Here is a 16348-nt window from a genome sequence, read left to right on the forward strand (position 1 = left end):
AGTGAGACAGAGGACGTCCACTCCAATACATGCATGCAGACATTCCACTAGGTCTCTTTCATCACAGTGTGGGTGTTAAAATGTTATTTTATGTGACGTATGTCACAGCGCATGTGTTTGTGTGCATTGCCCATGTCTATGTAACAGCAGTTAAAGCATCTTCAAAGGCCTGATTTAATCTATGTAGTGACTCACCCCGTATGAGGTTGCATTGTGCAGGGGGATGTGGCCTCCTTTGACCTGAGCGCTGTCGTCAGCCCCGTGCTCCGGGAGGGCAGCGTTTCCTTCCAGCAGGTCCTGGATGTCCGTGTCTCCCTCCTTCACCATGTCCAAAGACATGTTACCATCACAGTTCTTCTTGGTGTGGGATACATTCAGACAGATCGATGTGTCCTTAAAGTTTGCGCTGTTCTGTGAAGGGAGTAGTACACAGCGTTGTACGAGATCTTCAGTTTCTTGGCAATTTCTCGCATGGAATAGCCATCTTTTCTCAGAACAAGAATAGACTGACAAGTTTCAGAAGAAATACCTTTGTTTCTGGCCATTTTGAGCCTGTAATCGAACCCACAAATGGTGGTGCTCCAGATACACAACTAGCCTAAAGAAGGCCAGTTTTATTGCTTCTTTAATCATCAGAACATAATTGCAAAAGGGTTTTCTAATGAGCAATTAGCCTTTTAAAATTATAAACTTGGATAAGCTAGCACAACGGGCCATTAGAACACAAGAGTGATGTTTGCTGATAATGGCCCTCCTTATGCCTATGTAGATATTCCATTAACAATCTGTCATTTCCAGTTACAATAGTCATTTCCAACATTAACAATGTCTGCACTCTATTTCTGATCAATTTGATGTTATTTTAATGGACAAAAAAAATGTACTTTCTTTCAAAAACAAGGACTAAGTGACCCCAAACTTTTGAACGGTAGTGTAGATACAAAAGTATGTGGACACACCTTCAAATGAGTGGATTCGGCTATTTCAGCCACACCCGTTGCTGACTGCACAATAAACGTTCATTGGGAGCTTCAAGAAATGGGTTTCCTTGACCGAGCAGCCGCACACAAGCTTAAGATCACCATGTGCAATACCAAGCATTGGCTGGAGTGGTGTAAAACTTTCAGCTGTTTGAGTCTGGAGCAGTGGAAACGCGTTCTCTGGAGTGATGAATCACTCTTCACCATCTGGCAGTCTGATTAAATAATCTGGGTTTGGCAGATGCCAGGAGAACACCACCTGCCCCAATGCGTAATGCCAAGTGTAAAGTCTGGTGGGAGGGGAAAAATTGTTTTCATGGTTCGGGAAATCATAACACTACGGCATACAATGACATTCTTCACGATTCTGTGCTTCCAACTTTGTGGCAACAGTTTGGGGAAGGCCCTTTCCTGTTTCAGTGTGACATTGTCCCTGTGCACAAAGCGAGGTCCATACAGAAATGGTTTGTTGAGATCGTTGGGGCAGAACTTGACTGGCCTGCACAGAGCCCTGACCTCAACCCTGTTGAACACCTTTGGGATAAATTGTAACACCGAATGTAAGCCAGGCCTAATCACCCAACATCAGTGCCCGTCCTCACTAATGGTATTGTGGCTGAATGGACGCAAATTCCCGCAGCAATGTTCCATCATCTAGTGGAAAGCCTTCCCAGAAGAGTTGGAGGCTGTTATAGCAGCAAAGCGGGGGACCAACTCCATATTAATGCCCATGATTTTGGCATATACTGTCCATATACTTTTGGTCATTGAGTGTATATCATGACAGTAATAGGCAGATAGCTATGATAAGAATGTTATAAACAACTTGACATCCATAGCCAAAATGTTTGTAACTTATATGGTCAAGTCGAAAAACAAGGCACATTTTCTTCATTACCCTCTACTTTAAACTGTCGTGTAGAAATAATCATTGATGATTGAAACAAAGTTGTTACCATTAAAAAAGCCTAGCACAGCTGTCCTGCCTGCTGCCATCTTGACATCCAAGTAGGGCTGTCATGAAATTTTTGTCAGCCGGTGATTGTCAAGCAAACAACAGCCAGTCTCACTGTAAGTGACTGTTAATTGACATAAACACATGTAGCATCTCCTGGCTAACACGCATAGCCTACATGCCACTGATGCAGACCTCTGGAACATCTACATTTAAAAAAGTCTAATAAATCCATTTAATTAAGGCTACACCATCACAATAATCCATGATTTCTTTTAGACAGGTTTAAAGAAACATGATATGAAGAAAATGTGGTCTATTTCAGAAGAACAGAATAGTATACTCTGAGTTGTCCTAATGTTAGGCCCTAATCTGGCTCTACCATATAGCTGTGGGCTACATTAGTTCATTTAGCAGTAAATATTTGCTTAGAATACCTTGGCATTATTTTATAGTATGAATAATACAAATGAACAAAGCTGAATCAAATAGAAAGGATATTTCTCCAAACAAGGGAGTGTGCACATGCGGCTATTCCGTGTTGTGCGGTTAACAAAGAAACAGGTCCACCTATGCTGTATGCTTAATTCAGAGTTATTTATGCAACTTTACTAGTCATATAAACATTGGGCTATATAGCTTTTTTTTAGACATTCCAAGGCTGCATGACGCAGCACCTCTCACTCCCATGGCTCTCTCAGATATCTCAATTCTTATTAGCCAATGCCCGTCACGTGATCGGGTTCTTCTCACAGGCAATCTCAGGGGTCCTTCTCATAGGATACAAGTGAAGACAGACACATTGGGGCGTGAGTTCTTATCGAATTCCGAGGCACATATTGAAGATGTTGGAAGAACTGTCCAGATTTACTTTTCGTCAGCCTACAAGATGAGCAGGCCTAACAAACAGCAAAGCACTAGCCTATGTCAATCTACTCTCCCCCATAGTACAAAAGTTGACCTATTCTATTGTTTTCTGTCTCGAGAAAGAAATATTCCAGATAGTCTGGGACAGTTGTGGGAGGGGATAGACCCCACAGTTTAAAATCAATGAGGCTGATGCAACATGTCAGAACATTTAACTTAAAATGTTGATAAACTATTAATCAAATCAAATTGTATTCGTCACATGCGCCGAATACAACAGACCTTACAATGGAAGGCTTATTTACAAGCCCTTAAAACTTCTTAGGGATAGGGGGCAGTATTTTCAAGTCCGGATGAAAAGCGTGCCCAAAGTAAACTGCCTGCTACTCAGGTACAGAAGCTAGGATATGCATATTATTGGGATGTGGATGGAAAACACTCTGAAGATTCTAAAACTGTTTGAATAATGTCTGTGAGTATAACAGAACTGATTTGGCAGGCGAAACCCCGAGCACAAACCATCCTGGGAATTTTGTTTTTCTGGTCAATCTGTTTTCCATTAGTTTTCTATGGTAAGACCTTTTTAATAGGAATCTGCATGTTCCTATGGCTTCCACTAGATGTCAACAGTCTTTAGAAATTGGTTGATGTTTTTCTTTTGAGAAATGAAGAAGTAGCCCTGTTCCTTCCATGTGTCACTCCAGGTGGACTCAAGTCTTTTGGTGGACTCAAGTCTTTTGGTGCGCACGACCTGGAACGCGCTTCACTTTGTTTTCGTCCGGTATTGAACACAGTTTATCCCGTCTTAAATTTGATCGATTATTTACATTTTAGGATACCTAAGGTTGGATTAGGAAAGTTGTTTGAAATGTTTGGATCAAGTTTACAGGTAACTTATTAGATACTTTGTAGTCATGTTGGGCGAGTTGGAACCGGTATATTTTCGGAATCAAACGTGACAAATAAATGGACATTTTGGGGATGTAAAGAAGGAATTTATCGAACAAAAGCACCATTTGTGATGTTTCTGGGACATTTTGGAGTGCCAACAGAAAAAGATCTTCAAAGGTAAGGCATGAATTATATAGTTATTTCTGACTTTTGTGTAACGCCTGCCTGGTTGAAATATGATTTTCATGTGTTGGTATGCTGGGCGCTGCCTCAGATAATCACATGGTCTGCTTTCGCCGTAAAGCCTTTTTGAAATCTGACACTGTGGCTGGATTAACAAGAAGTTAAGCTTTATTTTGATGAATTACACATGTATGTTTAGTGAATTTGTATTATGAGTATTTCTGTTTTTGAATTTGGCACGCTGCAATTTCACTGGCTGTTGTCAAATCAAACCTGTTACCGGGATTCGAGCGGGAAGGGATCACTAAGACGTTTTTAACCAAGATGCAGTTCAAGAAATATAATTAGTAAATATTTTCTTAAGTAAACTAAAGTTTTAAAAAATGTAATCAAATTAAAAAGTAACAGAAGAAAATGGCATAACAATAATAAGGCTACATTGAGGTAATTTGCAAAGTGACTGTGCATAAATAATAAACAGCAAGTAGCAGCAGTGTAAAAACATAGGGGGGTCAAATAGTCCAGGTGGCCATTTGATTAATTGTTCAGTAGTCTTATGGCTTGGGGTAGAAGCTGTTAAAGAGCCTTTTTGTCCTAGACCTGGTGCTCCGGTACCGCTTGCCGTGCGGTAGCAGAGAGAACAGTCTATGACTTGGGTGATTGGAGTCTTTGAAAAATTTTGGGGCCTTCCTCTGACACCGCCGAGTATATACTGTCACGCCCTGATCTGTTTCACCTGTTCCTGTGAGTGTCTCCACCCCCTCCAGGTGTCGCTTATTTTCTCCAGTGTATTTATCCCTGTGTTTCCTGTCTCTCTGTGCTAGTTCGTCTTGTATGTTTAGTCAAGTCAACCAGCGTGTTTTTCCCGTACTCCTTTTTGCTGTTCTCCTTTTTCCTAGTCCTTTTGACCCTTGCCTGTTTCTGGACTCTGTACCCGCCTGCCTGACCATTCTGCCTTCCTTGACCACGAGCCTGTCTGCCACTCTGTGCCTCCTGGACTCTGATCTGGTTTTGACCTTTTTGCCTGTCCACGACCATTCTCTCGCCTACCCATTTGGATAATTAAATATTGTACGACTCCAACCATCTGCCTCCTGTGTCTGCATCTGGGTCTGCCTTGTGTCTTGATAATATACTGTAGGTCCTGGATGGCAGGAAGCTCGACCACAGGGATGTACTGGGCCGTACGCACTACCCTCTGTAGTGCCTTACGGTCAGATGCCGAGCAGTTGCCATACCAGGCGGTGATGCAACCGGTCAGGATGCTCTCGATCGTGCAGCTGCATGACTTTTTGAGGATCTGGTGATCCATGCAAAATCTTTTCAGTCTCCTGAAGAGGAAAAGGTGTTGTCATGTCCTCTTTACAACTGTATTGGTGTGTTTGGACCATGATAGTTTGTTGGTGATGTGGACACCAAGGAACTTGAAATTCTCAACCCCTTCCACTTCAGCCCTGTCGATGTTAATGGGGGCCTGTTCAGGCCTCCTTTTCCTAAAGTCCACGATCAGTTCCTTTGTCTTGCTCACATTGAGGGAGAGGTTGTTGTCCTGGAGGTTGTTGTACTGGCACCACAATGCCAGCTCTCTGACCCCCTATAGGCTGTCTCCTCATTGTCTATGATCAGTCCTACCACCGTTGTCGTCAGCAAACTTAATGATGGTGTTGGAGTCGTGCTTGGCCACACAGTCATGGGTGAAGAGGGAATACAGGAGGGGACTAACCACGCACCCCTGAGGGGCCCCAGTGTTGAGGATCAGCTTGACAGATGTGTTGTTGCCTACTCTTACAACCTGGTGGCGGCCCGTCAGGAAGTCCAGGATCCAGTTGCAGAGGGAAGTGTTTAGTCCCAGGGTCCCTAGCCTAGAAATGAGCTTGGTGGGTACAATGGTGTCGAATGCTGAGCTGTAGACAGTTAACACATACAGTGGGGAGAACAAGTATTTGATACACTGCCGATTTTGCAGGTTTTCCTACTTACAAAGCATGTAGAGGTCTGTAATTCTTATCATACGTACACTTCAACTGTGAGAGACGGAATCTAAAACAAAAATCCAGAAAATCACATTGTATGATTTTTAAGCAAATTGTTTTGCATTTTGTTGCATGACATAAGTATTTGATACATCAGAAAAGCAGAACTTAATATTTGGTACAGAAAACTTTGTTTGCAATTACAGAGATCATATGTTTCCTGTAGTTCTTGACCAGGTTTGCACACACTTGCCAGTTAGTCCACGCATGCTTTGAGGACACATCCTGGTAATCCATCAGGCCCCGCGGGTTTGTGAATGTTGACCTGTTTAAAGGTCTTGCTCACATTGGCTATGGAGAGCGTGATCACACAGTCATCCGGAACAGCTGGTGCTCTCATGCATGCTTCAGTGTTGCTTCTCTCGAAGCGAGAATAGAAGGCATTTAGCTTGTCTGGTAGGCTCGAGTCACGGGCAGCTCATGGCTGAGTTTCCCTTTGTAGTCCGTAATAGTTTCCAAGCCCTGCCATATCCATTGAGCATCACAGCCTGTGTGGTAGGATTCAACCTTTGTACTGTATTGACGCTTTGGCTGTTTGATGGTTCGTCTGAGGGCAAAGCGGGATTTCTTATTAGCGTCCGGATTAGTGTCCCGCTCCTTGAAAGCAGAAGCTATAGCCTTTAGCTCGGTGCCGATTTTGCCTGTAATCCATGGCTTCTGGTTGGGATATGTATGTACAGTCACTGTTTGATGAAGACGGTGACTTATTGATGAAGCAGGTGACTGAGGTGGTATACTCCTCAATGCCATTGGATGAATATTCCATATTCCAGTCTGTGTTAGCAAAACAGTCCTTTAGCATAGCATCCGCGTCATCTGACGACTTGTGAATTGAGCGAATCACTGGTACTTCCTGCTTTAGTTTTTGCTCATAAGCAGGAATCAGGAGAATAGAATTATGGTCAGATTTGCCAAATGGTGGGTGAGGGAGAGCTTTGTATATGTCTCTTTGTGTGGAGTAAAGGTGGTCTCGAGTGTTTTTTTCCTCTGATTGCACATGCGACTTGCTGCTAGAAATGAGGTAAAATGGATTTAAGTTTGCCAGCATTAAAGTCCCCGGCCACTAGGAGCGCCACTTCTTGATGAGTATTTTCTTGTTTGCTTATGGCCTTATGCAGCTTGTTGAGTGCAGTCTTAGTGCCAGCATCGGTTTGTGGTGGTAAATAGACGGCTACGAAAAATATAGATGAGAACTCTCCTGGTGTGGTCCATAGCTTATCATGCGGTATTCTACCTCAGGTAAGAATACCTCGAGAATTCTTTAATATTAGACATCGCACACCATCAGTTATTGACAAATAGACACCCCCCAAATAGACACCCCCCAAATAGACATAGATTCCAGCCAACTCTATATTTTCCGTGTCGTAGTTTAGCCACGTCTTGGTGAAACATAAGATATTACAGTTTAATGTCCTGTTGGTAGGATAGACTTAATCGTAGATCGTCCAGTTGTTTTCCAATGATTGCTTGTTGGCCAATAATATGGATTGTAGTGGTGGTTTACCTACTCGTCGGCGAGGTAAGTAATCGCTGTTCTGATGTCCAGAAGCTCTTTTTGGTCATAAGAGACAGTAGCACCAACATGAAGAAACATGAAGACAAGAAGAAGAAAAAATAAATAAAAATAGCACAGTTGGTTAAGAGCCCATATTAGGCTATTTCTTCACATTATAAGCGCACATGGCAGTAGGCTATAAGGGCGAACGTTCCAAAATGCAATAAATTAGCGGAAAACGCCATTCTCAAAAGTGACTGCAAATGCGATTATGCATGTGATGATTTCTTATAAAGGTGCATTTTTATGGTGAACATTAACTTCCCCAAACTTGAAACTCACGCGCCACCTATGTATGCCAGTTAGGCTCTACACCAGTTGTAATGAGGATTAATGTGCTTAATTTTCAGTTATTTTGACACTTTAGTTGTTATACAAACCTTATCAAAACATATAAGCCTATGGGCTAGGCTACATGAGTTGTGGGACTATGATTTGAAAAAGTTTTTTAAAAAGGCAGGCGCTGTTTCTTGCCTTATTCCACACAAGCTGGGCATAATTCACAAGTGATAATATATAATTCACAAGTGATAGGCTAACATTGTCACCCATCAGACTATTCTTGATTTAATCTTGTCTTTACATATACTAAACAATATGGGTGAAATTCGTTTTGATTTAGAATGGACCATTATCATGCACCTGTCTCGAAACAGGACAGGGGAAAAAAGACATGTCATTTATGCTTTTCCTGTGGTTCATTTTTATGTCAGCCAGGTAGGCTATACTCCTGTTGTAAAGAGAAGCAATGTGCCTAATATTAGGAAAGTTGAGAAATAAATGTAGTAGGCCTAGCCTATAGAAAGCTGATGGGATCCTCCTCTTTTTAATAGAGGCCATCAAAACTCTGTTTTCTCATGCAGTTGCCTAGCCTATAGAAATGTTGTGCAACATGAGCTCATGGGCTCTCATGAAGTGTTTGATTCGATTTTTGATTACATTTGCATTTACATCAGAGTGATTAGAGGGACAATAGAGTGCTGAGTACCAGGCAGTTAACAAGTCTGGTAGGCTACTAATGACCATCAGTAATATCAGAGCTTGGAGAAGCGTAGTTACCATGACTAAACGGTCACGTGGAATTGAATATTACAACTTTTTAAGGATGTATCAAACCATTGTATTTTTGATTCACCATAAAGGCTCTCTAAACCATTTTGTTTGTAATTATTATTCATAAACCCTAAATAATACACAAGATCAGACTATTTTAAAATCTACTAATTGGTACTAAAAAGGAGACAAATATGCATAGCTTTCTTTCATTTCATATTTACATGGCTTTCTTTCATTGATCCCAAATATTCTGAACTGTTCTGTCCATATATTCTAGTGAGTTTGTCAACAAAAGTATAATTATTGCACCGTACTGTACCAGTATCACATGGTAAATTTAAAGGGATTGCTTTAGAAAAATGTACTGAAAATTGTATTGAGTGAAAACTCAACAAGAAAATCTGTTGGCCAGCAAGTGGGAGGGTTTTCAGTGGTTGAATTACATTTATTCAGCGTGAGCAAGGGAACCACGCCTGTAAAGCCTGTTATGCACCTGCATAAGGTAAGCCTGAATCCAACTACTGAGAAGGAAAGGCACGTGTAGGAAAGGCATACATTTCTTAAGTCTGAATCGGGTCTGATACACACTTGCTCCCTGAACATGAATTTTAACTTGCAGCACCGCCCACTGGATGTAATATGAATTTCAAGATAATTAATTCTGATCACAAGTAATAAGCATTAAGAAATAAGTCCATTGAATTTCACTCACTTAATATAAATCAATCAACTTTATTCATTAACACAGTATAAACAACCAACAACAGCAAAAAACAGAACTTCACATGGAGTAAATGGATGGTAGTACCGGTAAATCCCAAAGTGTGTAGGCCTACAGGAGAACACCTGTTTGAGACAGAAGCACAGACATAAAAGTGGTTTGACTTGTATGGCTACAGATACACAAACCTGCTATCTCTTTGTATGGTCTCAAGCCATTCAGTCAGTTAGCAAATGGACAGAAAAGAAGGGCAAATACAGTCATGCTGAACGACATTTAGCTACTGTATGAAACATTTGTGTTATTACATAAAAACCAGGTTAATCAGCTCTTTAGAAAGGTTTTTATTTGATATAAATGATCTGAAGTGTACAAAAAAGTATATTAGACATTTCTCGATGCATGAATCTGAGTCAGACCCATTAGTCTGCCTAAACTTCCCCTCGAAAGTACTACAAACTACCTGCACTTTTTACTTTTTCACTGGATTACAAGCTACATATGTATGGGACTGTATTGTACTGTACTGTACCAGTATCACATGGCATCAGAAGACTATGGGAAAGGAAAACTTGTCAGCAGCATTTATCTTTTAGTAGGGGAGCAGTCAGTGGACCTACTAAAATGTCCCAGGCTTTCCACCTTACCTTTAAGCCATGCTGAACAGCACGACACTGTTGAAACACACTTCTCCTTCATAAAGAGCTTTTCCAGGTCAGGTCACATGGTCAGAAAACCCCCCGGCCCTAACTATAATATACGACAAGGACAAGGAGATTTTCCCGACCACATAACCTGACAAGGAAAAAAACTCCTGGCCCTAAGAATGACTGTAGGATTATACACGGGATGGTAATAACCTGTCTATTAATGCAGAGTGTAGCTACACATCATACAGCAGCTGCATAACAACATACATCTATGTTTATAATAGTTGTTGATAGATAAGTTAAGGCTCTTTAAGGACCTGAGGATTTCGAAGATATGATGAGGCACACACAAGGCAAAGAATAGAATAGCTTTAGAGTTGACACACGGCTAATGTAACTGAGAGGATGAGTAGGGTGATGAGCGGATGAGACAGACAGCCAGCGCAATTAAATGGCCAAGGCCAGAGCAACCTATGGAAGATGGGACTCCAAACCAGCAAGGGACAATAAAGTCCCTCTCATCCATTAACATAGTTTGTCACATTTCTATCAAGTCTCATTTTTCATCAGGCGTCAGTGCAATGTTTTATGGAGTAATAAAAAAATAGTTATAAAGCAATATACTCAACATATCAGTCTAGATGGTGGTAAAAATGCATACATTTCTAAGAAGACTGAACTATGGTTTTTGTTGACATGAAACCACAGTAACAGGTAGTTTTCTTTGACCAAAAAATGCAATTCACCTCAGACGACAAAAGCGCTCTTTCCAACAAACTGAAAACTTATCAAATTCTAAAACTGTCAGATCTGTATGTAGGTACGCACCATGCACTGAACTCACCTCAACCTTGCCTTTTATAAAAAGCCCAGACCAATTATGAATTGGTTTCAAAAGAAATCTATAAAAGCTAGACATGTCATACAAAAGATGCATATAAGACATTTTTCTTTTTTTAATGAAAGCTGCTTTGGTAACAACAGAGTCAAGACATCGGTCGATTTCCTGTTCTCGCCGGTGGACGGGGTGCTGAAGCGAGGCCCTTTCTCTCCCTCTCATCTCAGTGACTTTGTTTTCCAACGTTGCTCATCCTCCTGCCTCTAAAATCTAAATGAACGGATCTAGTTACACCAGACTGGGTGGTTGGTGTTCCTGTTCCGTTGTCAAGTTGCCTCCACATCAGATGTTCGCTGATAGCGGTTTGTCATAACGATGTCCGCGCTGTGAAAGACAGTGCTATTGTACTGAGGGCTGATAAAGTAGAGACCTTGGTCGCCGAGCCAATTGCATTGGGACCTGAAAAACATGAAAAGGAATGGGCTTTGATAGTCTGTCTGTTTATACGGAAAATGACAAGCAGCCTGGTTGGCAATTCATTGTTGAAGGCTTTTGTGCTATTAAATGCTTTGATGATCAAACCTTGGGCATATTTACACGCAATTCTGAATACATAACGTAATTTAGTCCGGGATTAAATCCTGGCACTATTCATTTTTATAGATAATCCTTACTCTATCTGTTCCTTTTGAAGACATGACTAGGGCAAGAAAAACTCCAGTCTGTAGTCAAGACAATAAAGCAGTACTGGCAATAGCTATAGCAACGCCATTGAGATCAATGAAGTATGAGGAAGCAGTCCACTAGAGACTGACCTGGTATTCTGGGGATTGTGATCTGTCTGCTACTGCTCCCCTCTCCTCCCTCCCCAAATGGTTTGATCTGGATGAAGTACTCCTCATCCATAGGCAGGGAAAGCTCCACCGATGTTGTGTTGGTTTCCATGACACTCGGACGGCTATGTCGGTTACGCTTGTAGAGCACCTAGGGATGGACCACACAGTTAGAAGGTCACCCGGGAGAAACCATGACAATGGCCACTATTTCTAATTAAATCCATGCAGTCAGTGCTTCCTTACTTTATAGCCTGTGACCTCTGACTCGTTCTCCAGGGCTTTGACCTGCTCCCAGTTCAGGATTATCTTGGAATTCAATGTGTTCCACATGACCTTCGCCGGGGGCTGGCTGGGCGCTGAGGGACACAAATACATGAGGATGAGGATCACATGATCTCCAATAAGTCAATGGAAACAACCGCTCGAACCAAAAGCAGGGGTAGACGCTTACGTGGTTTCTTGGTGGTGACATTGACAGTAACACTAGGAAGCCCTGCCCCGGCCGTGTTGTATGCTCTCACTGTGACGTAGTACGTGTTGCTTCCTCTCACCCCTCGGATAATGGCTGATGTCTGGTTGCCTACCGTTCTTTGCACACTGGCTGCCTCCTCCTTCTCTCTCTTCTCCCAGTACCTCAACTGAGACCAGATAGAAAGAGGATAACCAGGGACATTAATGCAGACACTAATTTGTGAGAACATTGTAAAAAACTGTTTTTTTGGTAGACACTGTCCACGAACTGTAAACTAGAACTGCAGTGAATTGGTATAAAAACAGCATTTCATTGTATGGTGTCACCTCATATATTCTCGTCTTTCCATGGGTAAGGTGCCTTGGTTCTGGTTACTTAGCTCTTGAAGTGAGGGAGTGTTTAAATGGCGTGGTCAAAGAGAAATCACAATGTGTAAAATGTCCCAGCTGTCAAGTTGAATGATAACAGATTTTCTTTGTCGCCTGAGTGTCTAGGCTGAAATAGCTGGCACGGTTGACAGCACAAATATAATTTGTCTTCCCTCACAGGAACCGTTTGCTCAGGCCCCACTTCCCTGTTTACTTTAAATGGTCAACAATTCATAATTCCAGTACTTTTATGGATCCCATGGATGAAAATATAATTTTTTTCCAATATTGAATGTCAATAGTGAGCTGACTAAGGATTGGAATCAACTAACTGAGCTCAAAGCCACAGTATTTTAGCCTACAGTACAGTGTGGATTATAGGCTAAACATTCTGTCCCCTGGTACATTGCATCACTAGACTGTTAGACTAATCAGTGTAGTTAGTAACAGCACTTAGCACAGCAACAAGAGAAACACAACTCAACAGACAGGGGACCTGGCTGGACCATTACACATAACAACCTATTACATCTGAGATGCCCAATGTGCATGAGCTAGCAACACTCATCAATAATAGAACGGAACAAGATCGTACAGCATTAGTTGCTACACACATGCACACACACATGCTCACAACTACACACACAGACACACGCATGCCTTTACTCATGCAAGAACACTTTGACACACAAATAGGTAGAGGGAAACTGGAAAAAAACTTGACTAACCTCATAGCCTAGGACTCTTCTCTTGCTGGTGTTCCAAGGCAGGGCTTTCCATGAAACCTCAATCTCAGATGCAGACAGACTCTTGGCTCGGATCCTGGTGGGCGCTCTGCCAGGCTCTGGGTGAAATGTAAAAATAATTTGAATGAGTTTAAAAGTAGTGGCAGGCTTTGATGACTCTTAAAGTGGGTCCATCTCTTTCATCAGAAGTACAGAGAGAACCAAAACCAGCAGCTGTGGGAACCAACCATCTGCAGATAGGAGAGCATGGGCAACAAGATCACTGTATTGACTGGGAATAAACTATCCAGAGACGGCTCTCCATTGGCTTTTAAACGCTATGTGTGAACTGAGGCCCGGGAAGCACTGCCGCTCCTCTGGTATGACTTAATTCTTTACCAACCTTCCTCTGCAGAGTAGATGGTGATGACGGGTCCGAAAGGGCCTTCCCCCTCGTTGTTGTACACTCCAACCTTCACTTGGAAGGGGGAGAAGGGTTGGATGCTATCGTTCTTGAAGACATATTTGGAGGCTTCCGATGAGGGCACTGCGGCCTGCATCCAGCCTGTGGCGCCGTACGGTCTGAAGGCTACCACATAGCCAAACCCTCCCCCGTTTTGCAGCTCCTCGGGAACAGGCTAGAAGAAAACATACACATACACGCACATACATACACACACACATTGAAACTGGTGCACAAGTAGTGAACACCCACGTCCATCAATAATAAAGCGCCCTCAGCATGATACCACCACCTAGCTATTGTTAAGACTGAAAGCACATCATATTTCATATATTTATGGGGACTGACTTTTATTGTTTTAAGTCAACACTCCCCAAAGATGCATGGTTATATAAAGGGCATTCTATTTTATAATAGTTGGGAACAGTGGAGGCTCCTCAGAGGAGGAAGGGGAGGACCATCCTCCTCAGTGAATTTCATAAAAATGTAAATAGTGAAACATTAAAAAAGTTAACCTCTTTAAATAAAACTATACTAAATATATTCATGTCACCAAATAAATGATTAATACACACTGTTTGGCAATGAAGGTCTACAGTACCCTCAGCAGCACTCTGTAGGTTAGCACCATGCTGTTTCCGGAGAACAGCTCGTTTCCGTCCTCCTCTGGGTACATTGACTTCAATACAATACCTAGGAGGCTTGTGGTTCTCACCCCCTTCCATAGACTTACACAGTAATTATGACAACTTCTAGACGACATCCACCAACCTATCAGAGCTCTTGCAGCATGAACTGACATGCTGTCCACCCAATCAAAGGATCAGAGTAATGAATCTAGTACTGAAAGCTACAGCTAGCTAGCACTGCATAAAATGTGGTGAGTAGTTGACTCAATGAGAGGGAAAGACAGTAATTGAACAGTTTTGAAAAAATTCATTTCTTCAAAAATAAAGGAGAAGCAAGCGAGAGAGAGAGATATATTTTGTTGTATTTTTTTTTAACTTCCACTTATTTAGCTAGAGAATGCAGCTAGCTAGTTTAGCCTACTCAAACACCCGGCTTAAACAGAGAGTGCTGCTATGTTAGCTGAAACTCTTCCAAGTCAAGGTAAGCTTTTGGTTGTATTAATTTATTGCCACTGGGGCCCACCGGTGTAACTGCTAAACTTCTTGCTGCTGACTGTACACTGTACTGCATGTTCTAGTTAGTTCTAGTAGCTATGCTGACTATGATGTTTATATGGTGACAATGATGTAGGCGTGTATAGCAGTTAGCTATTTTTCGCCTGGTCACAGAATGCTGATGTGTTGTACACTGAAGTCCACAAGCGAAGGGAAAAGGAGAGGAGGAGAGTGCGTAGATACGAGAAGGAATACTATGATCAAAGGGATCATTCGTGCTGTTTGTATGTGGCTGCTATGAAAGTGAACTGTGTTTGAGTGTGATTAGGGGTGTATTCATTCCACCGATTCTGTTTCTTAAACAGAAGCAATTGGAATGAATCAGTGATAAACAGACCTGAATTTGTTCACATGAAACTCTCGTTTGCAACTGTTGGACTAATGATTAAACCCTATATCAGATAGATGCAGGCAATAGATTTGATTGCTCAAAGTTTCTCTTGACTTACATTGCAGACTTTCATTCATAGGCTAGGTTGTAGCTAGTAACCTCATGATGGGGTATAGGGAAAGTGTTGGTATCATGTAGTAGCCTAAACCTATCGATGTTACATTGAGTTGGGTGAATGGAATATGAATGACAGTCATCCAATATGCTGTAATAGAAATTAATCGTCCTCCCTCATCTTCAATGGCACCGACCGCCACTGCTTTGGAAAAGTAGTATGTAGTCAGATACTGTAGCTTACATTTTCACATCATTGTGTAGCTACACATTGAAATAATTTAGTCCATTGTACTTCTCATCTGAAGTAACTTCAATCAAGGCTGTATTGAAACTTTGTTAAGGCAAAGTTAGACTGTAATTGAACTCATTAACATTCAATAGTCAATCAGCAAAACTTTCACAGCAGTGGATGATTTTCAAGCAGGGCTAATCACATGTTTTCTCAATCGCGTACAAGACATTTTTGAATCTGTGTTGAAACGTATCTACAGCAGAACCGCAATGACCAAATGCTCAAATACATTTACAGAATTTCCTATCATTTTCTTTTGCCTTAGTACCTGACTTGCATGTCTTAGCCCACCTTTTGCAAAACATTAAACATAATTGTAATCAGTGAATACACAATCAGTAAATACTTCTGCACAACATTCTAAATCACCCCATCAGTGTCATACCATGTGCATTACAATATAGGGAAAGATCTAGGCCAGGGAAGGCAATTTTGATGGGGGTGGGGGCCACCAGAAAATGGAACTCGTCATGATGGGCCACAGTGGCACATGGGTCTGCCTCCCTCGTTACATCTAAGAAATGTTTTTTTATTTAAAAGTTGCAATCACCTGTAATTCTGCACATTTTGCCATGGAGAGTAGAGAACATTTTGCCGTTTTAAAGCAAGTTTGCAGCAATTCTATACAGTTTGCCATGGGGTGGAGAGAAGATTTTGCCATTTTATAACTAATTTCGTGCAATTCTGCACAGTTTGCCATGGGGTACAGAGAAAAATGTGCAGTTTTACAGCTAATTTACTGCAATTCTAAACATTTTACCATAGGGTGGAGGCAAATGTTTGCAGTTTTTAATATGATGACTGATGATCAATGGGCCCCACCCTGGT

The 16348-nt window shown here is 41.7% G+C and overlaps 1 protein-coding gene across 3 annotated transcripts in view; it reads right to left on the reverse strand.

The window, feature by feature from the left end:
• Positions 1 to 9239: 9239 nt before the first annotated feature.
• Positions 9240 to 16348, reverse strand: part of cntn4 (contactin 4) — a 175784-nt gene continuing 168675 nt past the window's right edge. For all 3 annotated transcript variants that reach the window (XM_020483077.2, XM_020483076.2, XM_031824877.1), the window contains exons 18-23: positions 13537 to 13771; positions 13137 to 13252; positions 12020 to 12206; positions 11812 to 11924; positions 11548 to 11716; positions 9240 to 11191 (exon numbers count right to left, since the gene is read on the reverse strand). In XM_020483077.2, coding sequence (XP_020338666.1) covers positions 11100 to 11191; positions 11548 to 11716; positions 11812 to 11924; positions 12020 to 12206; positions 13137 to 13252; positions 13537 to 13771 — 912 coding nt within the window. In that variant the 3' untranslated portion in view covers positions 9240 to 11099. The remainder of the gene's footprint in view (positions 11192 to 11547; positions 11717 to 11811; positions 11925 to 12019; positions 12207 to 13136; positions 13253 to 13536; positions 13772 to 16348) is intronic.

The sequence above is a fragment of the Oncorhynchus kisutch genome, linkage group LG5, assembly GCF_002021735.2.
Source record: "Oncorhynchus kisutch isolate 150728-3 linkage group LG5, Okis_V2, whole genome shotgun sequence".
Taxonomy (NCBI): domain Eukaryota; kingdom Metazoa; phylum Chordata; class Actinopteri; order Salmoniformes; family Salmonidae; genus Oncorhynchus; species Oncorhynchus kisutch.